Below are 24,405 nucleotides of genomic sequence, written 5' to 3'. Positions count from 1 at the left end.
CAGCGAGGAACGGCAGGCTAAGGGACAACGTAGTTCGCACTGAGCCGGTCGTATTCCATACCTCGAGCACGAATTCCACATGCTGCACGCAGAGCTTTCAGCAAGATGAGGCACAGCTCAGACGAGACAATGAGAGGATGCAAGAGTGACAGCGAGCGGATCAAGATGGACTTTGCTTGCCTTGCCTTCACGCCCGGGCTGCGAGGATAGAGCAACTTTCCCACGCTTGCTTTTGCATGATTTTGCACAGGGAATGCATTGCTGTCGAAGTGCCGTTATTGCGCTATCACTGGTCCTCCTCGCCGATGTCCTCGTTCCAAACGTCTGGGAACCGCTCGATGAACTCGGCCATGAGCTTTTTGCACGAGTCCAAGTTCAGGTTCACAACTTCGACACCTGCAAGATTGAAGCGTCAGCAAACCTGTGGGGATCTCATGGAGGAACGATGCAGCGCACCATGGTCCTGGAGGATCCCCTCGCCGCCTGCAACCCAATGTCAGCCAGTTTTCTTGCGACCAGGATCAAAAGACGCACCCGTGAAGGTGTCGTTCTCGCCCATGACGCATCGCTTGATGCCGAACAGGATCATGGCGCCGGTGCACATGGTGCAAGGCGAGAGCGTGCTGAGAATAGCCAAATTAGCTCGGCGCGAATCTCGAAAAAGGCTTCCCGGGTGCCATACTCACGTGTACATGCTGTGAATGCGATTGAGCGTGAGCTTGACGATAGTGCATGCGGAGACAGCGGAAACGAAAGGGAACCCTCACGTGCAGTCCTTGTAGACGGACGCCGGCAGACGGCCGATCAAGTGCAGGCAGTCGGTCTGTTCCCGAGATAGAGCCGTCAGCACCTGAGGTCTCAGAGAAAGGAAGCCGGTCGCGAAGCAGTAACGAGCAGCCGCACGAGCAGGCAAGCGGACCAGCAGGTTAGCCTACCTCGCCATGCCGTGTTGCCGAGCCAAGCTGCACGCGGCGGTTGCGTCCGACTCCAATCACCACACCGTCGTTGCGCACGAGCGCTGCGCCAATGGGAACGCCCTTCTCGCGCAGACCCTGTTCCGCCTGGAAGATGGCATGGCGGATGTTGGCGAGGTCGAACTCGGTAGGGTTCTGCGCAGGCGCCGTCTTGACCACTTCCTTGGGTGCGAGCATAGCGAGCAAAGCGTGCGGCTGCGATGGGAGCAAGGGACAGCGATGCGGACGGTCCTTGGCCGCGGGCGGCGGCGGCAGCGGGACGGCCGAGCGCTCGCTTCTCTTGAGCAGCGCCCCCTGTTCTGAGCGGAGGCGACAGCCTAGACCAGGCCAGATAAGCCCGCATGACGTGGCGCGCGCCCTCGCGTCGCGGAACGTCCAAAGCGGGCTCACTCGGCCAGCTCCTGTGAGGAGGCAAGGCACCGTTCCGGCGCAGCGGGGAAGGCGGAGAGCGGCGATTTCCCCGACTTGCGCTGCAGGTCGTTCGCAGCGGACGTGCTCCGGGTGCAGAGCCTGGCAGCAAGTGCTAGCCGTACAACGAAGCAGAGTGGTCGACTTGAGAAGGTTGAGCAGGCGAGAAGAGACGCATCCACGCAGCCGCTTCCTCGACCGCGTGGCCAATCTCCACATGACGATTCACCGGTGCCTGGATCTTAAACAGGCTTATCGTCCGTCGAGCCTTTTTCTGCCGGCGCGACCTCTCCGACGGGGTCCGAGTTCTCAACTTTTCGCTCTCCCTCTTCTCCTCCCTCTTTCTCGTGCTCCTATCCTCTATCTTCTGCGCTCTCTCCTCTCTCCTCCCTGCTTTCCCGCACGCCAGGGCCCCCTCCCCACCCTCCTCGGACCTCCCTCCCCCTTACCTCGAGCACGGTCGCCACCATGTCGACCTCCTCCGCCGAGCTCAAGGACTACGATCTGGAAGAGAAGGGCGCCGCTTCGCCGCTCGAGTCTGGCGAGGTTGTCAGCGCTCATGACGGCGTCAACCGCGACGCCGGCGCCGTCGCCTGGCTTTGGCGTATCTCGAAGAAGCTCGACTCGTATGGTGTCGAGGTTCGCGGTGTCGAGCGCGTGCCCGAACACGAGCGGAATCATCCGTACGTCTACCTACGTGATTTACTCGAGCGCCTTGCAAACAGACGCGTCTCCCGGGCATACCGTGGATGCTGACCATGCGCCTTCGCCTCGACCGGTCCGACAACAGCTCGTATTTCGACGCCGGCTTCCTCTGGATGAGTGCCAACATGACCATCTCGACGTTCTCTCTTGGCACCCTCGGTATCTCCCTCAACGGGCTCAACTCGACGGACGCATGCTTGACCATCCTGTTCTTCAGTGCGCCTTCGGCCCTCTACACGCTAAATGCGCGCTTCGGCTGCTGATGCTGCTCGCGCACAATAACAGATCTCCTCACCACGCTCCCTGTCGCTACGTTCTCCACGTGGGGCAAGTGCACCGGTCTTCGTCAGATGATCATCGGCCGCTTCAGGTGAGACTTGGTCTGCTCCGCTCGTGCCGAAAAGAAGCTTGTGCAGCGCTCTTGCTGGATCGCTCGAATGGCGTGCGGACATGAGGCTCTTGCCGAACAGTCGCTGATCTTGCTCCTCCTGTTGTCGCAGCTTCGGCCCGTGGACCATCCTCTTCCCCATCCTGCTCAACTGCCTTGCCTGCATCGGTTGGTCAACAATCAACACCATCGTCGGCGCATCCGCATTGCACAACGTCACGACCCACAATCAGCTCCCGGAACCCGCTGGCATCGTCATCATCGCCCTCATCACGCTCGCCGTCGCGCTCTTCGGTTACCGCTGGGTGCACGCGCTCGAGCGCTACGCCTCGATCCCCGTCTTCGTCATCTTCATCATCATGTTCGGTCAGGCCGGCCGCTTCATGGAGGGTGGCTTCGCCGGCGCCGGCGAGGCGGAGGCTGCCGCCGTCCTCTCGTTCGGTGGCACGATTGCCGGCTTTGCGCTCGGTTGGACGTCCCTCGCGGCCGACTACACGGTCAACTTTCCCGTCGAGACGCCGAGCTGGAAGGTCTGGCTCGCGACCTACTTCGGCCTCAACTTCCCTATGATCCTCATCGAGTGCCTCGGCGCCCTCATGATGTCGACGTTCAAGAACAAGCCTACGTGGGGCGAGAGCTACGAGTCGCAGGGTGAGAGCCTTGGCGCCTTGCTCGCCGCGCCGCTCGTTGGCCCGTGAGTCGCGACTTCACTCTCCCTCGTCTCTCCTTTTCCGTGCACTGACGCATCTCCCGGATTCCTTGGGACGACAGAATGGGTGGTTTCGGCCGGTTCCTTCTTGTCATCCTCGCGCTGTCCATCGTGGCGAACAACATTCCCGTGAGCCCTCGTCCTTCTCTGCGGCGACACCGCGCCCGTAGCGCGCTCTTCTACGCTCGTGCCTCGTGGACAAAGGACTGACAATCTCGGTCGCATTGCAGAACGTCTACTCTTTCGCCCTCACCTTCCAGTCGTTCGGCCGCTACGCGCAGGCCATTCCGCGCTTCTTCCTCTGCATTGTCTGCACGGCCATCTGTGCGTTCCGAATATGCAGCCAGCCGCGCTGAGTGCTGTAGCTGACCTCTTCATTCGCAGACATTGCGCTCGCCGAGGCTGGCTACAACTCGTTCCACGACGCCTTTGATCTCCTCTTGGTTCTTCTCGCCTACTGGCTCGCCATTTACAGGTAAGCGAGCCCCTCCTCGGTTTGGGACTTCCGAAATATGGCAGCTCATCTTCTCGTGCTGCACCAGCGCCGTCCTGCTTCTTGAGCATTTCATCTTCCGCCGTGGCTCGTTCAGCAACTACGACCTCGACGCGTACAACACGTACAAGAAGCTGCCGGTCGGGTTGGCTGCGTTCGGCGGCTGCGCATGTGGTGTTGCGGGTGCCGTTGTCGGTATGGCGCAGAAGGTGTGTTTCGCTCTCTGCATTCTGCCGACCACGAGCATGCAGCACCCTGCATCTGTCCTTCGCTGCGGAGCAGCCTCCTCGTCTGCCCTTGTTTAACGCACTGAGACTGACTCCTCTCTGCTCTCTGCAGTGGTACATCGGCCCTCTTGGCGCCTCCTTCGGTGGACCGTTCGGCGCAGACATCGGCTTTGAGCTCGCGTTCGGCTTCACCTGCGTCGGCTACCCGCCTCTCCGCTACCTCGAGCGCAAGTATACTGGTCGCTAATGGCGCCAGTGTCTCGTGACGGACGAGACATCTGAAAGGTACTGGAGATTTGGGTTCATGCGGTGTGTCTGTTGTTAGAGCGAGACTGCAACGCTCGTGTCTGTTCTACGTTCTACGCACTCGCTTCGTTCTCGCCGAGCTCGGCGAGTCGTCTCTCGTGAGTCAGGCTTGAAAGGCAAAGCTCCAAGAGCAACATTGTCTAGGACACAGGGTTGTCATGGCTTTGGCGGGATGCGGGAGGGAACAAGGCGAAGTTGCGACTTGCGAAGGTGGTCCGAAGGTCGCCCTATAGCGGACGCTCTCGTACTTCCCGCTGCGGTCCAGGGGTGCGAAACCACTGCACGACAATGACTCGCGGAACAACACAGTCGCAAACTCTGGCTCGGGTCCAGACTTGCGGGAGACGGTCGAGGGCGAGCTGCGGGCGCGACTGCGGGGCCTCGACCCCTTGATCGGCTCAAGCTGGGCTCAACAAGACTTCTCTCGAGCAATCGCGCGCTGAACAGGCTGGCCCTGCAGCAGCGCCGCTCTGCAGTCTGTCTCCTTGCCCGTGCCAGGTTTGCAACTCCCGGCGAGCAAGCAGCGACGACCGCCAGCACCTCGCGACGTCCCTCCCCAGCTCGAAGCGCCGCTCACACCGCGTCGAGCCCGACTTGCACGGCTCGAACCGCTTCAGACAGAGTCCTGCGCTTCCCCTCTCCCCTCGTCAAGCCCTCTCCCGGCACTCGCTGCCATGCCGCCGCGCGCACCCTCCGAGGCGCCACAAGTGTCGTCGCCGTCGAAGCGCTTACACCGCTCGAGCCCGACGTCGAGCCCGAGTACAGGCGCAGGCAGCTTCACCGAGGCGACCAGTCCGCGCGTCCTGCGCACCAAGCTCGCGGACGGAGCCGACGAGGTCCGTGTCGAACTGCCGCCGTTCAACGACCTCGAGCGCTTCCGTCTCCGCCGCGATGGTCCTGGAGACGCGGGCGAGACGACGGTGACGACGCCCAGTACACCGCCAGAGTTTGAGCCGGAACCGCTGGTCGGCCTGGGTGTCGGGCTTGCGGGCGAAGTGGCGGATGAGGCGGTGAAGGTGGACGGCGACAAGGCGTTCGAGGGCGCAACGCAGACGGCGACCGCCGAGCGGCAGAATCAAGAGCTCGAAGCTCTGCCGCACGACGAGCAGACGATTTTGGCGCGGCTGTGCAGTCAGCATTGGTGCGTCTCATGCTCCTACCTGTGCTTTCCTGCGGTGCGAAGCGCTCAAGCTGACCGCGCCTCGTGACGTTCGCAGGGCCAGCCAGTACAACATGCTCAAGCGCACGCTCGCAGCAGCTGCCAACCCAGCCGCATACGCGGGTCGACCTGTCGACGCGTGCCCTCCTCCGGCTCCACCCTGCTACCCTCTCACGTCTTTCACCCCTCCCGCGACCCGCTCTGCCACGCCCACACTGCATGACCGCTCGGCTACACCAGCTTGCCGCACTGCCCCTGACTCCGCCTGCCTCGACCCGTCGCCTCGCAAGCGCCCGGCAACCCCATGGGTACCGCCGACTCCGCCTTCAAGCACCTCTGGCGCCGGCGCGACCGCGCTCACGCCCTCCCTCGCCAACTTTACGTTCAACTTCGCCCCATCGTCACTCCCCCCGTGCCCGCCAGCACCCGAAGTCGAAGTGGAAGGCGTGCTCTGCGACTTGATTCAGGGCGAGCCCGTCTCGATTCAGCAGACACAGTCGGCGCTCGTTGTCACGGAGACCGTGCCTGCGCTGGACGCAGCTGCCGTGCCCGACGTGCCGTCTGCGCCGCCGCCTGCGGACGTGATCCCGGGCCTGCTGCCGGGGATGATCGTCGTCAACGGTGTGCCGGTCAAGACCAGCGCCAGCCACCCGATCAAGTACGTCTCATGCGCACTCGCATCTTCCTCGAGCCGCCCACCCTGCTCGCCCTCTGTCGTTCGTGCCTGACTCCCTGTTTCTCACAGCATCTCGCCGCTCGTCACACCCGAGCTGCTTGCGTACTTGGCTTCGCATCTCTACGATCGCCCTAGCTCCGCCACGACCGCTCACATCGCCATGACCTCGGCCCGTTCGCTCAGCCCCGCACCCTTCTTGCTGCGCTCGTCCGTTTCGACCGACCTCCTCTCCGTCACAGCGGCCTACGAAGCTGCGCCCGATTCGCTGCCGCCTACCATCGAGCCCGCTCCTCCCGTGCTCGGCAACTTTGTTCTCTCGTCCTGCCCGGGCAAGAAGGTGCGCATGAACGGCGAGGCGCTCAGGGGCGGCCGCGGCGCCATCTGCCGCGACGTCGTCGTCGACCTGCAGCGCGCGCGCGACGAGTACAACGTACACCTCGTCGTGTGCTGCCTCGACGACTCGGAGCTCGCGTACCTCGGCGTGCCCTGGCCCGAGTACCGCGCCGCCGCCGCCTCGCTCGGCCTCGAGGTCGTCCGCCTCCCGATGGTCGAGGGGTTCGCGCCCGCGAGCGCGGCGCAGCTCGACACGCACCTCGCGCGCATCGTGCGCGAGTTTACGCTCCGGGGCAAGTCGGTCCTCGCGCACTGCCGCGGCGGGATCGGCCGCGCAGGCCTCGTCGCGAGCTGCTGGATGCTCAAGACGGGCCTGGTTGCCGTCGCCGAGTCGGAGGCCGGCGCGGCCGGCGAGACAGTATGGGCGGGCGAGGAGCCGATGCGCATCGTCGAGCGCGTGATCGAGCTCATCCGTCGCAGGCGCAGGTTCGTTCGCCGTTCGCTTCTTTCCTCGACGGCTTATTCTGATCACGATCCGTCCACCCACAGCATCAAGGCCATTGAGACGCCGCAGCAGGTACACTTCCTCCTCCAGTACGCGACTTGGCTCCAGCAACACGCAGAGCTCGTCTCTGCGAGCGATCTCGTCGCTCCGCTCTCCTAGACCGCCTTCGCCTTCGTGTCACCCTCGCCTAGCGTCCCTTTCCCTCCTTCTCTCTCGCATCTTTCCGCATACACCGTGTCCGACGCCGCACCGTGCAATATCCCTCCCCGGCTGTCCCTTGCATTCTCTTCGCTCGTATATCTTTGCATCCTCCTCTCTCGCACGCAACCTCGCATTGCCCTTGCATGCCCTTCTTCTCGTACCGGTAGATATCACCCTGTCTCGTCTCTTGTCTGTCCACACCCTTCGCCCCTCGCAGTGTCATGCATGCAATTTCCCCCCGTGTTTCGCATCAAGTGTCGGCATCGCTCGCATCGCAGTGAAGGAGGGTGGCCGCATGCTGTTTTTGCTGCTGAAATCGTCCATGCCGAGGGTTCGGGACCGTTTTAGGGGAGAGTGTGTGCCCCCGGATTCAAGAAGCCGCGGCCCCTCGACCGCCTTGGACGACTGTCGCGCAAGTACACGAGCGGGCGAGAGTTGGCAAGGCTCGAGTGCGTCCCTGCAGTCTCTCTGTGCGCCTCGTGGAGCGGAAAGAGCCGCGCGATCGAGTTCCTCGGCTTGTTCGCGGATCGCTCGCCTCGCGCCTTTGCGCCTTCGCAGCGACGCGGGCTGACGGCGCTCCCTCGCCCTCGCGCTCGCCAGACCTGCGCCAGTCGCGTCTGCCTCGAGCACTGCACCGCCTGCTGGGGCCACTCCGACCCTTCGATCTGCACAAAGACGCGCCCGGCGCCTGGGAGCGCTCCGTCAACCTCGTCCCCAGCTAGCCTCACCACCCTCGCCCCCGCTCTCTGCGCGGGCTGAGCACACGCGGGCTGTCTGCGTGAGTACTCCACCGAGCACGCGCTCTATCGACCGTGTCACGCGCAGCAAGGACGAGCTGACGGCCGCGTCTCCGCACAGTCCCCCTTCGAGCCCTTCCCTCGCCGCCTGCTTCGCCGCACAGCGCTGCGCGCATGGCGCTCGTGTCGCCCTCGCCCCCGCCACCCGCCTCGCTGTACCCGGCCGCCCAGCCTCTCTTTGCCCGCGCTTCGGGAGAGCCGCCCGTCGCCGCGCTGCGCTCCACGACCCTCTCGGCAGCGTCGTCTCCGCCTCCCACGGCAGCGCGGCCAGCCGGCGCGATGCACGAGAGCGTACACTCGCACGCGGGAAGCGCAGGGGCAGGACCTGCGCACTCTCAATCGCGGGGCCAGCTCGCCGCAGGGTCCCCGAACGTCCGTCCGCAGCCTTCGCCGCAACCGGCTCGCGCACGCACGACTAGCGCGCCCTTTCCCGACGCCGCTACCGCTCCGCACTTGCAGCAGCAGCAGCAGCACGCGTCGGCCGCTGCAGGTACGGGTGCGGCAGATTTGCCCCCGCCGGTGCTCGTCCCCTCGCGCTCGTCGTCGACCCCGCCGTCGAGCGGGTCGTCGTCCCGTCCTTCACCTGCTCCCACCCCGAGCACACGCACGTCTTCTTCTTCTCTCCGCTCGGCATCGCATGCGCACTCGGCAAGCAATTCCTCGTCCAACTCTCCCTCGTCTTCGACTTTCGCTCTCCCGCCCGTCCCGGGCGTCCCTCGTCTCGCGCCTGCGCACTTCGCCGCCGGTGCCTCTTCGCCGTCTCTTACATCTTCGCCCCAGTCGTACCTCCCGCAGCAGCATCAGCAGCACCACCACGCGCAGCAGCTCCACATGGCCCAAGTCGCCGCGCATCCTACCTTTGCCGGACAGCCCTTCCCGCCGTTCGCGCCCGCGTACCCGCACCCGGCCTACCCTTTCATCCCTTCTCCGCACCCGAACGGGCCGAACGGCGCGATGGGCTTCCCTGCTGGCGGGGCGTTCGGTCCGGGCGCTGCCAACACACTCCAGCTCAATGCCGAGCAGCAGAAGCGCATGCAGCAGTATCAGCATCAGTGGCAGATGGAGGTGCTCAAGAGTCAGCAGCAGCAACAGCAGGTGCAGGGAGACGGTGCGCCTTATTTCCTTGCCTTCGGTCTGCTGTAGTCCACTGACGGACTTCCCGAGTCGGGCTTTCTTTTCGTAGGTCAACGACGACGAGCAACGTCGGGACCCGCACCAAGCCACACTGGTTCGTACTACACGACGCCGGTCGGCTATCCCGCGATGCCGTCTCCCTCGCACCAGCAGCAGCTCCCCTTCGGCATGACCTCGCCTTCTCTCCCGCCCGGCGCGATGCTCCCGCAGTTCAACGTTCACGGCTACCCGACCCCGCCGGGCAGCCTCGACGGCGCCCGCAGCAACGGCGGCGGCGCAGAGTCGAGCTCTTCCAGCGGCGGCAGCGCGCCGAGCCGCGCCGAGGCGTTCCACCCGTACCGGCGCGGCGGCGACGACCGGCGGCACGGGCACGGACATGGCGAGCGCTCGACGTCCGCTCATCGCTCGGCTGGGTCGGGCAGCGCGGCAGGAGCGGCGGGGCGCAGGACGCCCACGCACCTGCAGCAGCACTCGCGGGGCGAGTCGATCGCGTCGCTCGCGTCGCAGCACATGTACGCGCCGCAGGACCTCCCTGCCCCCGCGCTGCCCCGCTCGGGCTCGTCGTCGTCCGTCAACTCGGCTACTCGCACGTCGGGATCCTCATCCCCAAGCGGCAGCGCCCGCCATGTCCCCCTCCCTTCCACCTCGTCCTCTTCCTCCGCGTCCTCGCTTTCCCGCCAGCGAACCGAGAGCCAGAACTCGTCGTCGTCCTCGGTGCAACAGCAACAGCTGCACCAGCGCCCGCCTTCGTCGCTTCGGGGCGCCTCATTCGACTCTGCGCGCTCGGCCACACCCGTTCAGGCAAACGTCCGAGGCGCGAAACCTTCGCCGCTCGCCGCGCCGCAGGTCACAGACGAGAGCGAGGACGACGACGGCGCCGAGTCGGACGGCACGGCCGAGGCGACCGCGACCATTAGCACGGGCCTCGTCGCGTCGCCGACGATCACGAGCATCGCGAGCACGGCAACTGCGACCACTGCAGCGGCGGGTGCCACGCCCAAGGGCAAGGAAAAGGAGAAGGAAAAGGAGAAGAAGGGCATGAAGTCGCGCTTCAAGAAGGCTTTCGGCGTGTCCAACTCGACCAGCTCGACAACGCTCAGCGAGTTCGACGTCGACGGTCGAGGGCCCAAGCAGCTTGCTGCAGGCCCGAACGGTGCGTTCCGCCCGCGCAGGGACAGCTCGAGCTCGTCCGAGACGGCTTCGACGACGGCGCCGCGCACGCCGCCTGGCCATGGCGCCGTGGGCGCTGTGCCCTACGCTACGCACCAGCAGCACCCGTCGGTGGCGTCGTCCGCCGCGAGCGTGCTCGGCGACGGCATGTCGACCACGACCGGCGGTGCAAACGGCAAGAAGCCGCCGTCGTCGCGCTTCCGGCTCCTCAACAACAAGTTCAACGGCTCGAGCGACAACCTCTCGATCTCGTCGACCGTCTCGAGCGCGAGCGTCATGATTCGCAAGCTCGGGCAGATGGGCAAGCTCGCGCGCCGCAACAGCCTCATGGGCCTCACCAAGGCGTTCAAGAAGGACAAGAACAAAGACGGTGCGGCCGATGATTCGGGTTTCGAGGCGTCGTCTTCTGCCGCGAGTTTCGCCGGCGTCGCCCCGACCAACAAGCTGAGCAAGAAGGACAAGAAGAAGGGCTTCGCGGCCGACGCAAGCGTTTCGCACGCGACGGCCGAGTACGACTCGTCGGCCTTCTCGTCTTCGAACGGCGTCCCAGACGGCATGTCACCCGCTGCTGCGCTCGCGCGCCGGCAGCAGCAGCAGTACGCCGAGCAGGAGGCGGCGGAGGAGCGCGCGCGGCAAGCCGCCGCAGAGGAGGCTGCGCGCCTCGGCCCGCCGCTGCGCTCGTTCGAGCAGCTCCCCGCGCACGTCCGCGCCGACTCGGCCGGTTCGGACGTCTCGTCGGCCAAGAGCGGCAAGAACGGCGCGGGCAAGGCGGGCAAGAAGTGGCGCCTCGGGTTCGGCGGGAGCAAGACGGACCTCCACGAGACGAGCTCGCTCAACAGCGATGCGACGGCCGTCGAGCGTGGCGCGAGCGCGCTCGGGCAGTACGAAGACGCGACGCCGAGGCAGAGCCTCGAGGTGCTCGCGCCGCAGCAGCAGGGCGCGTACCAGACGTACGGCGCCAACTACGCCGAGCGCGACTCTTCGCAGGAGTACGAGCCGAGCTTGTACCGCGAGGGCGCTACGCCAAAGCCTATTTCCGCAAAGGCCGTCCGCGGCATCCTCAAGGGTGTGTTTTTGTTGTTTCTCCCAGTGAGGAGGTTCTCTCTTTGACCCCAAACTTCCCTGCAGGCGCTGCTACGTACCGCCAAGAGGACTTCGTTGCGCCCCGTGCGCCATTCGCTCGTACGCGTGCTAGCTCTTTCGACGCGCCGCAGCAGCAAGCCCGTCCCGGCTCGCCCGGCGGCGCTGCCCTCGTCAACGTCATTCCCTCCGAGCAGCAGGTCGACGGTGTCGGACCCATGGCGAACTCTCCGCGCGCCGACACGCATCCGCCCACGCACATCGACGAGGTGCACGACAATGCGGCGGCGCGCATTCACCCAGATGCGAGTTCCTCGACTGGCGGCGTCTATTCGCAACCAAGCATGAACGCCTCGGCCCCCGCGCTCAACCACTTTGCCTCCTCGCCGTCTATGCGCCCAATCCCGCCCGGAACGGCCACCTCGCGGCGGCGCATCACGTTCGCGTCGAACCTGTCGGTGCACACGACATGGCCCGCGGCCATCTACGACCGGCGCGCCGAGCCGGCGACGTGCAACCGCTTGACGCCGCTGCTCGCGCAGCAGATCAAGGAGGAGCTCAACTCGTTCAAGATGGAAGAAATGGACGTGCACCCGCTTTCGCGCAAGCTCACCCACTTCTGTGCGTCTCGCTCCCGCGGCCTCTCTCTGGCTGATCCGCGTCGCTCACCTTTGCCCGCTACTCGCAGTCGTATGAGCGCAACCGGCGACGCCTCACATCCACTCATCCGCAAAAACGACTCTCTCTTTCGCCTTTTCCCCCTCGACCGCAACGAAGAGCCGGCCTCTCTCCTCTCATCCCCTCTGTATCCTTCCTGTCACTTCTAGCCGCCCCCGTTCAAACGGTGCTTTCTCGCCGCCTCGCCTTCGTTCTTATCTCGCTCGCTCTCGCCTCTCCCGCCTCGATGGACGTTCTTTCCGCCCGCCGTTCTTGCGCCCCGCATCCTTTTCGCAACCCACAGCTGTATTGTTCTCTTCTTTTCTTTGTTCCATCTGTCCTTCTTCGGTTCCCCTTCCTTCAGCCGACCAGACTCCGTTCCTCCCTCCCTCCTGACACGCACTCTTCACTTCGCAAAGCAACATTCTCTCCGTCTCGTCCGCCTCTCGCCCGTTCCTATCTCGCGTCAGATGATCACAGTACGACAGAGCCACAGAGAGTGCAAGCATGGCCAGTCACGGAAGATGAGTGATGGTGCCGCGAAAGCGAGTGTCGAAAGGGAGAATTGCAGATCCAGCCGGAGCAAGGTCTGCAGGTTCTAGGGGGTACATTTAGACTCGCGGCCAGTCCTGAGCGCGTGGACGGTGCTCGAGCCGTGCTTCGTGGCCGCATCGTCGCCGTCGCGTCGCGCGACGAAGGCGCCTCTGCTCCCGCTCGAGCCTGCGTCCGACGATGGCCGGCGCTGCGAGGATGCCGCGGTGGTCGCTCCCTGCTCTCCGCCCGCGCCGCGGCGTCCCAGTCCGCGCCCTGCACGCCTCTGCCGCGCCTCCCGCCTCGACCTCATCGCCCGCCCCGCCGCGTCTCCGCAAGCGCGACCTCCTCCTCCGCGGGCCCCAGCTCCTCCTACGCGGCCCGGGCCTCCTCCTGCGCGCACCCAAGGCCGTATGGCGCGCCCCGGGCGCAGCGAGGGCCGGCACCCGCCGCCTCCTCTCGACGACGATGCGCCGCTCGCGCGAGCAGCCCCCGTCCGACCGCGGCATCGAGCAGCCCCGTGCGGGCCCTTCCAAGCAGCCCTACGAGCCGGGCCATACCGCCGAGCAGGCCAGCGGAAGCGGGCGCGAGTCCTTCGCATGTGAGCACTCGTCTCACTCGCTTCTTCGGATCGCAAGTGGGGACTCTGCTCCCGTGCTCACCCTTTCACAATCGACGCAGCCCGCCTGCGCAAGCGCTGGAACTCGACGCCGACCAAGTGGTCCCCGATCCCCGTCTCGCTCGGCGCGGCCGTCCTCGTCGTTCTTACGTTCTACAAGCAGGCCTCCGAAAAGGGCAAGGAGCCCCTCCCCGACGGCGCAGTAAAGGTACAGGGACCCTGGCAGGTACGCATAGCCTCGGATCAGTCGCCGGGACAGGGCTCACGCGCTCCGCCGCAGGTCCATGTCATTGGCGCTCTTCCGCTCCGCTCCATCTCGCGCCTTTACGGCCTCGTCAACTCGTACGAGCTCCCCGTCTGGTTCCGCGTCCCCGGCTATAAATTCTACTCCTGGGTGTTTGGCGTCAACCTCGACGAGTGCGAGCCGTCCGACCTGACCGAGTACCGCTCGATGAGCGAGTTCTTCATGCGACGCCTCAAGCCCGGAGTGCGCCCAGTCGCCGACGCGCCGCTCGTCTCGCCCGCCGACGGCCGTGTCATCAACTTCGGCGTCATCGAGGGCGGCCGCATCGCGTCAGTCAAGGGCGCGACCTACTCGCTGCAGGCGCTCCTGCAGGGCGCCGGCGACGCCAAAATCGAGGAAGGTCCGCATGGCCTCGCGCCGCACCCGCACAATGCCGAGGCTGTCTCGATTGATGAGAAGGAGTTCGCCAACGTGAACGGCATCAACTACTCACTCGGCGACCTCATCGGCGCGACGGGCGACCGCACGGGCACGAATTCGCCGCGCGCTCAGACTTCGGCCCCGGGCGGGCCCAAGGACGCCTCGATCTCGGACCGTGAGGCACAGCAGCAGCGCGACGGGCCGAAACGCAGCCTGTCGGGCGACGTTGCCGTCGCGACCGAGATTGCCAAGGCGGCGTTCGAGCCGCGCGAGGGCAACAAGCTCTGCTTCTCGGTCATCTACCTCGCGCCGGGAGACTACCACCGCTTCCACAGCCCGACGAACTGGGTCGTCGAGCGCCGCCGCCACTTTGCCGGTGCGTTTGCCTGATCGTGCCCTGACCCTTTCTGGCGCTGATTGAGTCTCGTTCCTCCAGGCGAGCTCTTCTCCGTGTCGCCTTGGATGGTCGGCAAGCTCGCCGACCTCTTCGTCCTGAACGAGCGCGTCGCCCTCCTCGGCCGCTGGCGGTACGGCTTCTTCTCGATGGTGCCCGTCGGCGCGACCAACGTCGGCTCGATCCGCGTCAACTTTGACAGTGTACGCCACTTTTCGAGCAGTATCAAATGCAGTGTGGGCCTGTCATCCAGTGAAACTGACGCCGTCGTCGTCTTCCGCAGTCGCTCCGAACCAACTCGCCCCTCCGCCCCGTCACGCCCGGCACCTTCAGCGAGGCCACGTACGCCAACGCGAGCCAGATGCTCGGAGGTCAGCCTCTGCGGGCCGGAGACGAAATCGGCGGCTTCTGGCTAGGCTCGACAATTGTTTTGGTTTTCGAAGCGCCAAATTCGTGGCACTGGGACATCCAGAACGGGCAGAAGCTGCAGGTCGGCCAGCAGCTCGGTCACCTCGAGTAGATCGCATTCACCGGTCGACCATTGCCGGCGCCGGAAAGTTACCCGACGCTTTCGCATTTCCTATCCATTTTGCGTCTTCTTCTTCTTCTTCTTCAGCCCTTCTCGTATACGTCTTCTTCTGCATCCTCTCCAGCATCGTTCCGTCTCTGTCTTTTCATCTTTCTTGGTTCCGCCGTCAACCGGCGCTCGTAGTGCATCTCGCCTTGCTTCTTTGCCTCGTGCATCTGTCCGTCCCCACCACGTCGACTCGCAATCAAACGGCTCTCAACGAGTCTCTGTTCAACATGCACTCTCTACAGCTTCGCCCTAGTCGCGAATGTTGCGCCCTGTCCGCGTCCAACGACCTCGACAAACCGATCCACCTGCTCGAGAACCCACTGCGCGCCCTCCTCGCTCGTGAGCCACTCCGCGCCCTCGAGCGCCTCGTCCCCCTCGAGGCGCTCCTCGCCGGCCTTGCGCAGGCCGAAGACGTGCGACGTGACCTGCGGGCCGACGCCGCCCTGCGCGCGGAGACACGCGATCGCGACGACGCTCGTCAGGACCCGGCCGACTTTGGCGTGGACCGCGTCCGGAGAGGCTGGCGAGGCAGAGGTGGGCAGGTCGGAGAGGAGAGGGCCGTAGTGCGACGAGAGGATGTGCACGGGGAGGTCGGGATGGGAGCGGCCGAGTTTCGAGAGGAGCTTGGACGAGTGAGGGGCGTAGATTGATTCCCACAACTGCGTGGCGTTCGTCTGGACCATCGAGAGGTTCGATATAGTCGGTTGTCTGCAGGGTGGGCGGGACGCAATGAGAACGTCCGACTTTGAGAAGGTGAGAGTTTGGAAGGGGACGAACCGCGTCGATTCAGTCGAGAGCAGGGAGGCAACGTCTGAGTCGAGGTGACTTTGAAGCGCGCCCAGGTTATTGATTGCCTGCCGGGACAAACGTGAGTGCGACGCCATGAGACGGCGCGCAGGACATAGCGTGGACGGCGTACTCGAGGGATGCCAGAGAACGAGATGGTCTTGAGTCCCGCTTCTCGCATGACCTGGCATTCAAACGGGTCAGCGCAGTCTTCTGGCGCTACGGCAGCGCTCGAATAGCCCGTACCGCTGCGATTGTCGCGCAACGTCTCGCCTTGTCGTCTTGCCCGTCTAGCTTTGACGCTGCGAACGAGTAGAGCTGGCATAGAGTCTCTGGCGAGTTGAGTGTAACGAGTGCGGCGCTCTGCACGGGAAGGAGTGAGCATACCCAGACAGACAGGGGCGGGTGCAGTAGCACGGCGCACGCCGAGTGTGAGCCAAGTTGCCTCGCCGAGCCCATTCTGCTCAGCGGACGAGCGCAGACCCTCGAACAGCTTCGTCGTAGATGCTAGTGAAGGCGCAGGGACAGCGTTGCCTTGTGCATGAGGCGCGGCGATGAGCGCCTTGAGCGCGGAAGAGAGCCGGATCGAGGCCATTTTGGAGCAGCCGAGATTGTGCTGTGGCTCGCAGCGCACGGCGAAGCTTGCAAGCAGCTGGCTAAGCCCCGTGCACGAAGGACGAAGGTGGGGCTCGAAGCGTCGCCGAGTTGTCGCTTGCCGGGTCTCACTTTTCTGAGGCAAAATCGTCAGAACGCTGCAGATCTACCTAGGTACGATTCGCATGCTAACGTTCTTCTTGCAGTGACAGACTACCCACTCGCCTACTGTCCCGCCAAAGATGGAACTGGATTCGCGGCGGTCTTCCCGCTCGCCTCGGTCGGGCGAAACGGCGAAGCGCAGCAAGTACGTTGCACGGACACGCACGGCTTGCGCACGGCCGACGCGGAGGCAGCGGCGCAAGCCCGAGGCGAACGACGCCATGCTGCGCCCCCAACCCACACTCGCAAGTTCTCGTGTGGAAGCTTGTGGTCGCTCTGTCACGCAGCCTGCGAACCATTTCGCCGGCGCATGCGCCGCAGCGAGCTAGCGCGAGGTGCGAGGAAAGAGCCTCCCAGAAAAAAGGCGAGGCAGCGAAGATGAGCGATGTTGGGCGCCCTTGCGAGCAGCAATAAGTGGCCAAACGTAAGCGAGCAAGCGCGGCGTGCCCGTCAGGGCTCGCGCTGACGGTCGAACCAGAGCCACGAGGCGATCCCGGAGCCGAGAAAATCGACGTGATGGAAATGGGAGCGGGCCCCGTGTGATCTGCGACTTCGAGCCGTGCCCAACCTTGCTCGGTGTCGACTCTTCCTGCACGACCGAGGCCTGCGGTCCCAACGGTTGGCGACGCGAGGCAAGCGAGTGGCGGCGGACTTTGCCCATGCCATGCGACAGACACATGGTTTTCTGTCTCGCGGCGTCGGCGCGCGCGGGAGCGCAGTCGGACGAGCACAACGCGGTCCGTCCGATCGCCGCGGACCCATTCGTCGGCCGAGGCGCGGGTCGCTGGCAATTTGTGAGCGCGGGCGTGCAAGAGGGCAAGGGGCGCGGCCTCCAGAGAGGAAAGTGCGGCCGAGCCACGCTCGGAAGAGATCGAAGGCAGGCGGTCCCTTCATGCTGCGGAGTTCGACGATCGAGTTTGGAGCCTTGCACCAACCAGACGGCCTCGCACAAAGGCTTCACTTCCTCATCCTCGACCGGCATCGTGGACGCTGAGCAAGATATTTAGGCAGCAGGCGCAGGCATATCAGCCGAGACAAGTCATCAGCGACGTGGAACCTCGAAAGCCGCTCCACGGAGATGGAATTGTCGACATCGGGCCCTGCAGCGAAATGAATCGTGCCGAGGGCACGACAACGTCGCGCATGGGACATGCTATCCGAAGGGTGATTGCGTCGCTGCGCTCTGGCAATCACGAAGGTGGCAGCATATGACAGCCGCAAGGGAGCTCCTTGGCGGTGCAGCCCGCTCGCAGGACGCAAGAGCTGTCGCTCGGCAGGACCTGAAAGCGTGCGACGGCGAGAATGACCGTTCACTCTGAGGCGATGCACAGAGCTGGGGGCAGAGTAGCACGGATGCCGGCTTCCTAGATTTCTCGCACGACGGAGCTGCACGCCCGATGGCGCTGTGCTGCGTGAGCGTCGAGCGAGGTCGAGGGAAGAAACCGGGAACGGAGGACGGCGCCGAGCCGGGCGCAGGCGTGCGCTTTGTGCCTTGTTTCAGGCACGGCGACTTTTCGCGCTGGTAGGTAGTCAGGCACGCCTCAGACCTCGAACCTCGTCGTTGGCGCTGCCGTCCTCGCTCCTCGCCCCCTCGTCCCGTCACTTGCGCGCTCATCGTCGACCCGGCGCCGTCAGCGCCCTCACAGCTTCTGCTCGACCCGCCTGCACTGACCGCGCAACACAAGGTCCTTCACACCTGGCACACGCAACGGTTCGAGCATCGGGTCCCGCTCCACGCTGTCTCGTGTCCTCGCCTCGCTTCGGTGTTGCGGCTGTGATCGACACAGTCAGTCTTACTCTCACGGATGCAGCCTGCCACCATGCGACGTCCGCGCCCAAAGAGCATACTGACGATCGCTTGCACCCGCAGCCGTCCCTTTCACGCTTCATTGTCGGAGGAGCCGACCTTCGCAGCCTCTGCTCCGTCGAGCGCGCGCCGTCTGAGTGCCGCACCGTTAGCACCACGCGATGGCTACCCCTAACGGCTCGGGCGCCTACTCAGGCGCTCACGGCAACCCTCCTCCGCCGCCTCTGAGCATGGCCGGCGGTCCGCCGCAGCAGGGTCCGTCGGTCCTGCAGATCCTCGCCATGGGTCAGGAGCGTAACCACGCTGCCGACGCCATGGCACACCACCCGCGCATCGAATCGCTCGTCAAGCTCGGCAAGGAAGCCGAGGCGACCTGGTTGCAGATCGGTACGTGCCGGCTTCGTTTGCGAGGTTTCTGCTTCCTCACGCGCGAGAGGCTCACATCCTCCATCGTTTAGGTCAAACGGCCGAAGCTGTCGGCGATCTCGACCGTGCCATCGCCGCGTATGAATCGGCTCTTCGACACAACGCCTACTCGGTCGCGGCCCTTTCGGCCATCGCAGCTATCTGCCGCTCGAAGGAAGAGTTCAAGAAGGCGGCAGAATACTTTGGGCGGGTTGTTGGGCTCGCACCGGAAAGTGGCGAGGTCTGGGGAGCTCTCGGTGCGTTCGTTTCCTGCCGCGTTTTCGACTACGCGCGCTCAGACCTCCATCTGCAGGCCATTGCTACCTCATGATCGACGACCTCAAGAAGGCGTACAGCTCGTACCAGCAGGCTCTCTACTACATGCCGAATCCGCACGTGCGTCCTCGGGTCTCATCCTTTGCTGCCGCTGCATCCTCGCTCACAGTTCCCGCTCTCGCGCCCACTCTGCCCCTGTGTACTGCCTCGTCTTGGTTTTGTTCAATCGTCCTCTTTGCTTCCGGTCCAACCCGTCTTCTGCGCACCTGCGTTCGACCGCCTCCTTCACGCAAAACAGGAGCCGAAACTCTGGTACGGCATCGGCATCCTCTATGACCGCTACGGCAGTCTCGAGCATGCAGAAGAAGCGTTCTCGAGCGTGATTCGGATGGACCCAAGTGCGCCGTCCATTTTCGTCCGGTGGTGGGTGAAGTGTTGTACTCACTCGCCTTACTGCAGACTTCGAAAAGTCGAACGAAATCTTCTTCCGCCTTGGCATCATCTACAAGCAGCAGCGCAAGTCCGCACAGAGCCTCGAGGTGCGTTGCGCTCGGCGTTTGTCTACCTGGACATGACTGATCCCCCTGCCCTCGATCTCAGTGCTTCCGTTATATCCTCAACAACCCTCCACGACCTCTCACCGAAATCGACATCTGGTTCCAGATTGGCCACGTGTACGAGCAGCAGAAGGACGTGAGTCGACGTTTCGTTCTGCTGTGACCCAGTAACGACAGACTCATGCGGATGCGCGCACACAGTTCATCGCGGCGAAGGAGTCGTACGAGCGCGTCTTGCAGGAGAACCCGGCTCATGCAAAGGTCCTCCAGCAACTCGGCGGGCTCTACCACCGCTCGCGCGCGCCGTTCTACAATCCCGAGGTGTCGGTGCAAATCCTCACCAAGTCGCTCGAGTCGGACCCGAACGACCCCTTCTCATGGTACCTGCTCGGCCGAGCCTACATGACGACGAGCAACTTTGGCAAGGCGTACGAGGCGTACCAGCAGGCCGTCTACCGCGACGGCAAGAACCCGGCCTTCTGGTGCTCGATCGGCGTGCTGTACTACAACATCAACCAGTTCCATGACGCCCTCGACGCCTACTCGCGCGCGATTCGCATCCACCCGTACCTCGCCGAGGTGTGGTTCAACCTCGGAGCGCTCTACGAGGCGTGCAACGACCAGATGACGGACGCCATCGACGCCTACCAACGTACGCTTCAGCTCGACCCGTCGAACGCGGCCGTCTCGCAGCGCCTGCGCGAGATCCGCGAGCATCAGGCGAGCGGCACCGCCCTCTCGCCACCGCCTCCACCCAAGGACATCAGCCCGAGCTCGCTGAGCTGGAACTACGCGACAAACAGCGGCGGCGCGCCCACCCAACTCGGGCAGGCAGGGCTCGGGCCTGATCAGAGCCCGACTATGCCTCCGCCCGGCTCGTCGCACGGGCTTCCGCCTCGCGTCTCCACCGCGACCGGTCCCGGCTCGCCGCTCGTCGCCGGTGCACATCGCTTCGACGGTCCGCCGGGCACGGCAGGCTCGCGCCCTCGCTCGACTGACCCTTACCGCCGCACCTCGGCGGGCACGCACATCTCGCCTGGCGGGCCCGCGCCGATGGACCAGTCTCCTCGCCTCCTCGCGCCTGGCGCGCCGACGGCTGGTCTCCCTCCTCCGCCGCCGCACCAGCAGCGGCTACCGCAGATGAAGTCCGCGCGCGGGGGTTCGCCGCCCTCCCCGCGTTCGCGCCCGCCCGACGGCTCGTCCATCCCGTCCGCCTCCTCGTACCCGTTCCCCCCGCACCTCGCCGGCCTTTCCAGCTCGCTCCCTCCACCACGCGCGGGCGAGAACGGTCAACTGCCGTACGACGCCGCCGCTGCGATGGAGTGGGAGCGGACCGCCCGTGCAGCCGGCTCGCGCGCGAGCCGCGGGACCGCTGCGCCCTTCCCTCCTGCGCCTCCTCACTCGTCGCACGCTGGCGCAGCGCCGACACACCCGCTCGCGCAGCCTCATTCGCCCCAACACCCTGGAGGGCCGCCGCGTCCGCCCTTCTTCGACAACCCGCCTCCGGGTCCGTATGGCGGCTACGCCTCTGCGGGTGCGACGGCGGCGCAAGCGCAGGCGCAGTCGGCGGAGAATGCCAGGAGGCGGAGCTCGGGGTCGACAGCGGCATCGGGGAGCCACCGTCCGTCTGTGTCCGATGCGAAGCCGGCCGACGCATCTGGTCCTGCGCAGGCTGCAGCAGCCCCGCCGGCGAAGGGCAAGGGAGGGCGAGCGAAGAAGGACCCGGCGGCAGAGGGCGACGCGCCTGCGCCGAAGAAGGGCGGAAGGAAGAGCAAGGCTGCTGCTGCAGCTGCTGCCGCTGCGGGTGAAACGGACGGGACGACGAGCGGCGGGACGACGCCCAAGAAGGAGCGCAAGACCAAGGCGGTACGCGAGAAGGAGAAGGCTGCAGCGGCAGCCGCTGCGCAGGAGAAGGAGAAGGACGCAGCGGCCAAGGCGGCGGCAGTCCTCAACGGCGTCGCGAGTGCCGCGCGGCAGACTCAGCCGGGGTCATCGCCCGTACAGCCGCCCGCTCAGCCTCCTGGCCCCGCCGCCGCACCGGCGCTGCCGCAGCGCGACGTCGACGAGGACTACGACGAAGGCGTCGATGCGCTCATGAGTCTCGGCGCTGCGCCTGCTTCGTCTGCGAGCGCGACGACTGCGCCGCCGCCTGCGCCTGCCCCTCCGTCGGGCACGGCAACGGCTTCCGCCGAGTCGGCGCCGGCGAACCCGCGCAAGCGCTCTTTCCCCGCCGACGAGCCGCCCGCAGCGCCTTCTGCGACCTCCGCGCCGAGCGACTCCCAGGCTGCCGCAGCCACCGCCGCTGCCGACACGACCAGCGAGCCTGAGGCGAAGCGGAGTCGCAGTGAGGCGCCGACCGCGAACGCTGTCGAAGCGACTACCGCGAGTGCGTCGACCGAGCCGGCCAAGGCAGAGACGAACGGCGCTTCTACGGCGACGGTAGAGGCGGAGGAGGGTGACGAGCCGGCGGCTTCGAGCGCGTCCAAGGATGCTGCTGCAGCCGCTGCGGGCACTCCGCCGCCTCCCGCTCCTCCCGCTGCATCCGACGAACCACCGACGAAGGACGTCGAGATGTGCAAGCCCGATCAGGAGGCTGTGAAGGAGCAAGAGTCGGCGAAGGCAGGAGCTGCGGCGGCGGCGGAGGACAAGGAGGAGGGCGAGTTGTCGGCGGCAGACGCTTGAAGAGGCGCGCGTTCTGGTCTTCTTCTTTTCCCCGAATCTCGCTCGTATGCTAGTCGTCGTGCGCAGTCCCGGGGTGCGCACTGTTGATACTTGACCACGACGCGAAGTCACCTCTTATCGTGCGGGATTGAGCTGTCTCGGGTGAGCCTCAATGTGAGCTAGACAATTTGACAGAGGCACTCGTACAATGGCTGGTCGTGTCGCCGTCGTCGTCAGGTGAGAGCGAGGAGCGAGTTGTCGGACTTGGCGAGATTGCGGCAGTGGCGAGGCGACGCGGCGGCGAGCGAGCGCAAGCTTTTGCTCTCCAGCGCTCGCTCGACCCTTGCCCGGATCTTTTGGACGCCCTGCGCGCCTCTAGACCCGCACAAAAAACACCGTAAAACCCTCCAAACCGGTCGTACGCCCGCGCCTCGCCGCAGCCGTCGACTCGAAGACCGTCTCCGCCCCGCCGCTTCCCGCCGTTCCTCTCGCCGTCTCCCGCCGCCAGCCAAGCAGCCGACTGCGTCCCCTTGTTCCTTGTGCGTCCCTGCCCCCGCCGCGCCCGCTCGAACGCGCCTCCGAGGGCTGTGCACTGACGAGCCTCTCCCTCGGGTGTGATCGTGCTTCGCATACACGCAGCTCTCCCCCCTTTCTCCTCCCAGAAAACCCAGAAAACCACCACGTTAGCCATGTCTGCCGACACTGCTGCTACCGCCCCCACCACCGAGGCCCCCGCCGCCTCGTCGCCCGCCGCCGCCGAGGCTACCCCTGCCCCGGCTCCGGCTGCCGACAACAAGGACGAGGCCAAGTCTGCCGGCGAGGCCGCGCCCGCCCCCGCCCAGGCTGCTCAGTCTTCGAGCAACCAGGGCCCCTCGCCCTCGACGTCGCTCTACGTCGGCGAGCTCGAAGCCACCGTCACCGAGGCCATGCTCTACGAGAGTGCGTTGTCCCGCCGCTCTGCCCGTCATGTAGAGCTGTGCTCACTCGTCTGCATGCGCACAGTCTTCTCGATGATTGGCCCCGTCGCCAGCATCCGTGTCTGCCGCGACGCCGTCACCCGTCGCTCGCTCGGCTACGCGTATGTCAACTACCTCAACTCGGCCGACGGCGAGCGCGCCCTCGAGCAGCTCAACTACTCGAGCATCAAGGGCCGCCCCTGCCGCATCATGTGGTCGCAGCGCGACCCGTCGCTCCGCAAGAACGGCGCCGGCAACATCTTCATCAAGAACCTCGACGAGAACATCGACAACAAGGCGCTCCACGACACGTTCGCCGCGTTCGGCAACATCCTCTCGTGCAAGGTCGCCGTCGACCAGCAGGGCAACTCGCTCGGCTACGGCTTTGTCCACTACGACACGGCCGAGGCGGCCAAGGCGGCCATCGAGGGCGTCAACGGCATGCTCCTCAACGACAAGGTCGTCTTTGTCGGCATCCACATCCCCAAGCGCGAGCGCCAGGCCAAGATCGACGAGATCCGCTCCAAGTTCACCAACTTGTACATCAAGAATGTCCCGCTCGAGGTCGACGAGGACGAGTTCCGCGGCCTCTTCGAGCCGTTCGGCAAGGTCACGTCGGCCGTCATCTCGAAGGACGCCGAGGGCAAGTCCAAGGGCTTCGGCTTCGTCAACTACGAGTCGCACGAGGACGCCGCCAAGGCCGTCGACGCCCTTCACGAGAAGGACTTCAAGGGCCAGCCCCTCTACGTCGCCCGCGCCCAGCGCAAGAGCGAGCGTGAGGAGGAGCTCAAGAAGAGCTACGAGCAGAAGAAGTACGAGGCCAACCTCAAGTACCAGGGGTGCGTTTGCCCGTTCCTTCCCGCCTCGGCGCGTCACTTCCGAGACTGACCTGTTGCTTGCCGCAGTGTCAACCTCTACGTCAAGAACCTCGACGACGACATCGACGAGGACAAGCTCAAGGCCGAGTTCGAGCCGTACGGCCAGATCACGTCGTGCAAGATCATGTCGGACGACAAGGGCGCCTCGCGCGGCTTCGGCTTCGTCTGCTTCTCGTCGCCGGACGAGGCGACCAAGGCCGTCACCGAGCTCAACGGCAAGATGCTCGGCACGAAGCCGCTCTACGTCGCCCTCGCGCAGCGCAAGGACGTCCGCAAGCAGCAGCTCGAGGCGCAGGTCGCCCAGCGCAACCAGATCCGCGCGCAGCAGCTCCAGGCCGCCGGCATCCCGGGCATCCCGCCCTACATGCCGGGCGCGCCCATGTACTACGGCGGCCCCGGTGGCTACCCGCAGCCCGGCGCGCGCGGCCCGATGGGCTACCCGCAGCCCGGCCCCGGCGGCATGCCCCGCCCGCGCTACTACGCCCCGCCCAACATGCCGGGCATGCCGCCCATGGGTGGCCCCTACGGCCAGGTCCCGCCGCAGCAGTTCGGCCAGTACCCGCCGCCGCCTCCCGGCGCGCCTGGTGCGGGCCCGCGCGGCGCCGCCCCTGCCGGC

At 65.4% G+C, this 24,405-nt stretch overlaps 8 protein-coding genes across 8 annotated transcripts; 6 read left to right on the top strand and 2 right to left on the bottom strand.

The window, feature by feature from the left end:
- Positions 1–286: 286 nt before the first annotated feature.
- FCY1 (cytosine deaminase) lies at positions 287–1,151 on the bottom strand (the record flags this gene model as incomplete). Its single annotated transcript, XM_076649382.1, has 6 exons — positions 287–396; positions 457–483; positions 535–623; positions 687–695; positions 768–823; positions 936–1,151. 6 exons carry the CDS (start codon positions 1,149–1,151, stop codon positions 287–289), a joined length of 507 nt encoding a protein of 168 aa, XP_076504973.1.
- Positions 1,152–1,850: 699 nt separating this feature from the next.
- On the top strand, positions 1,851–4,151 carry JCM10292_000478 (uncharacterized protein; the record flags this gene model as incomplete). The annotated part of the gene is made up of 9 exons (XM_076649381.1): positions 1,851–2,065; positions 2,173–2,303; positions 2,373–2,457; positions 2,588–3,169; positions 3,247–3,313; positions 3,415–3,508; positions 3,569–3,659; positions 3,727–3,886; positions 4,017–4,151. The coding sequence occupies 9 exons, from the start codon at positions 1,851–1,853 to the stop codon at positions 4,149–4,151; spliced, it is 1,560 nt and encodes a 519-aa protein (XP_076504972.1).
- Positions 4,152–4,884: 733 nt separating this feature from the next.
- JCM10292_000477 (uncharacterized protein) lies at positions 4,885–7,042 on the top strand (the record flags this gene model as incomplete). Its single annotated transcript, XM_076649380.1, has 4 exons — positions 4,885–5,351; positions 5,428–6,027; positions 6,115–6,864; positions 6,928–7,042. The coding sequence occupies 4 exons, from the start codon at positions 4,885–4,887 to the stop codon at positions 7,040–7,042; spliced, it is 1,932 nt and encodes a 643-aa protein (XP_076504971.1).
- A 953-nt stretch (positions 7,043–7,995) lies between these two features.
- On the top strand, positions 7,996–11,961 carry JCM10292_000476 (uncharacterized protein; the record flags this gene model as incomplete). The annotated part of the gene is made up of 4 exons (XM_076649379.1): positions 7,996–8,989; positions 9,065–11,251; positions 11,314–11,886; positions 11,954–11,961. 4 exons carry the CDS (start codon positions 7,996–7,998, stop codon positions 11,959–11,961), a joined length of 3,762 nt encoding a protein of 1,253 aa, XP_076504970.1.
- A 693-nt stretch (positions 11,962–12,654) lies between these two features.
- Positions 12,655–14,650, top strand: PSD1 (phosphatidylserine decarboxylase 1; the record flags this gene model as incomplete). The annotated part of the gene is made up of 5 exons (XM_076649378.1): positions 12,655–13,054; positions 13,135–13,298; positions 13,353–14,112; positions 14,173–14,333; positions 14,414–14,650. The coding sequence occupies 5 exons, from the start codon at positions 12,655–12,657 to the stop codon at positions 14,648–14,650; spliced, it is 1,722 nt and encodes a 573-aa protein (XP_076504969.1).
- A 293-nt stretch (positions 14,651–14,943) lies between these two features.
- On the bottom strand, positions 14,944–16,088 carry JCM10292_000474 (uncharacterized protein; the record flags this gene model as incomplete). The annotated part of the gene is made up of 5 exons (XM_076649377.1): positions 14,944–15,415; positions 15,485–15,561; positions 15,627–15,677; positions 15,740–15,856; positions 15,918–16,088. 5 exons carry the CDS (start codon positions 16,086–16,088, stop codon positions 14,944–14,946), a joined length of 888 nt encoding a protein of 295 aa, XP_076504968.1.
- A 2,129-nt stretch (positions 16,089–18,217) lies between these two features.
- JCM10292_000473 (tetratricopeptide repeat protein) lies at positions 18,218–21,976 on the top strand (the record flags this gene model as incomplete). The annotated part of the gene is made up of 7 exons (XM_076649376.1): positions 18,218–18,443; positions 18,515–18,718; positions 18,775–18,857; positions 19,036–19,135; positions 19,197–19,276; positions 19,338–19,430; positions 19,496–21,976. 7 exons carry the CDS (start codon positions 18,218–18,220, stop codon positions 21,974–21,976), a joined length of 3,267 nt encoding a protein of 1,088 aa, XP_076504967.1.
- A 668-nt stretch (positions 21,977–22,644) lies between these two features.
- Positions 22,645–24,405, top strand: JCM10292_000472 (uncharacterized protein; the record flags this gene model as incomplete). The annotated part of the gene is made up of 3 exons (XM_076649375.1): positions 22,645–22,894; positions 22,958–23,750; positions 23,817–24,405. Coding segments are annotated over 3 exons (1,632 nt in total), but the record flags the coding sequence as incomplete, so codon positions are not given.

Source organism: Rhodotorula paludigena (genome assembly GCF_050403205.1).
Source record: "Rhodotorula paludigena JCM10292 DNA, Rt_paludigena_JCM10292v1_ctg24, whole genome shotgun sequence".
In the NCBI taxonomy this organism is placed as follows: domain Eukaryota; kingdom Fungi; phylum Basidiomycota; class Microbotryomycetes; order Sporidiobolales; family Sporidiobolaceae; genus Rhodotorula; species Rhodotorula paludigena.
The sequence above is the reverse complement of the archived record's forward strand: the minus strand, read 5'-3'. Positions and strand labels throughout refer to the sequence as shown.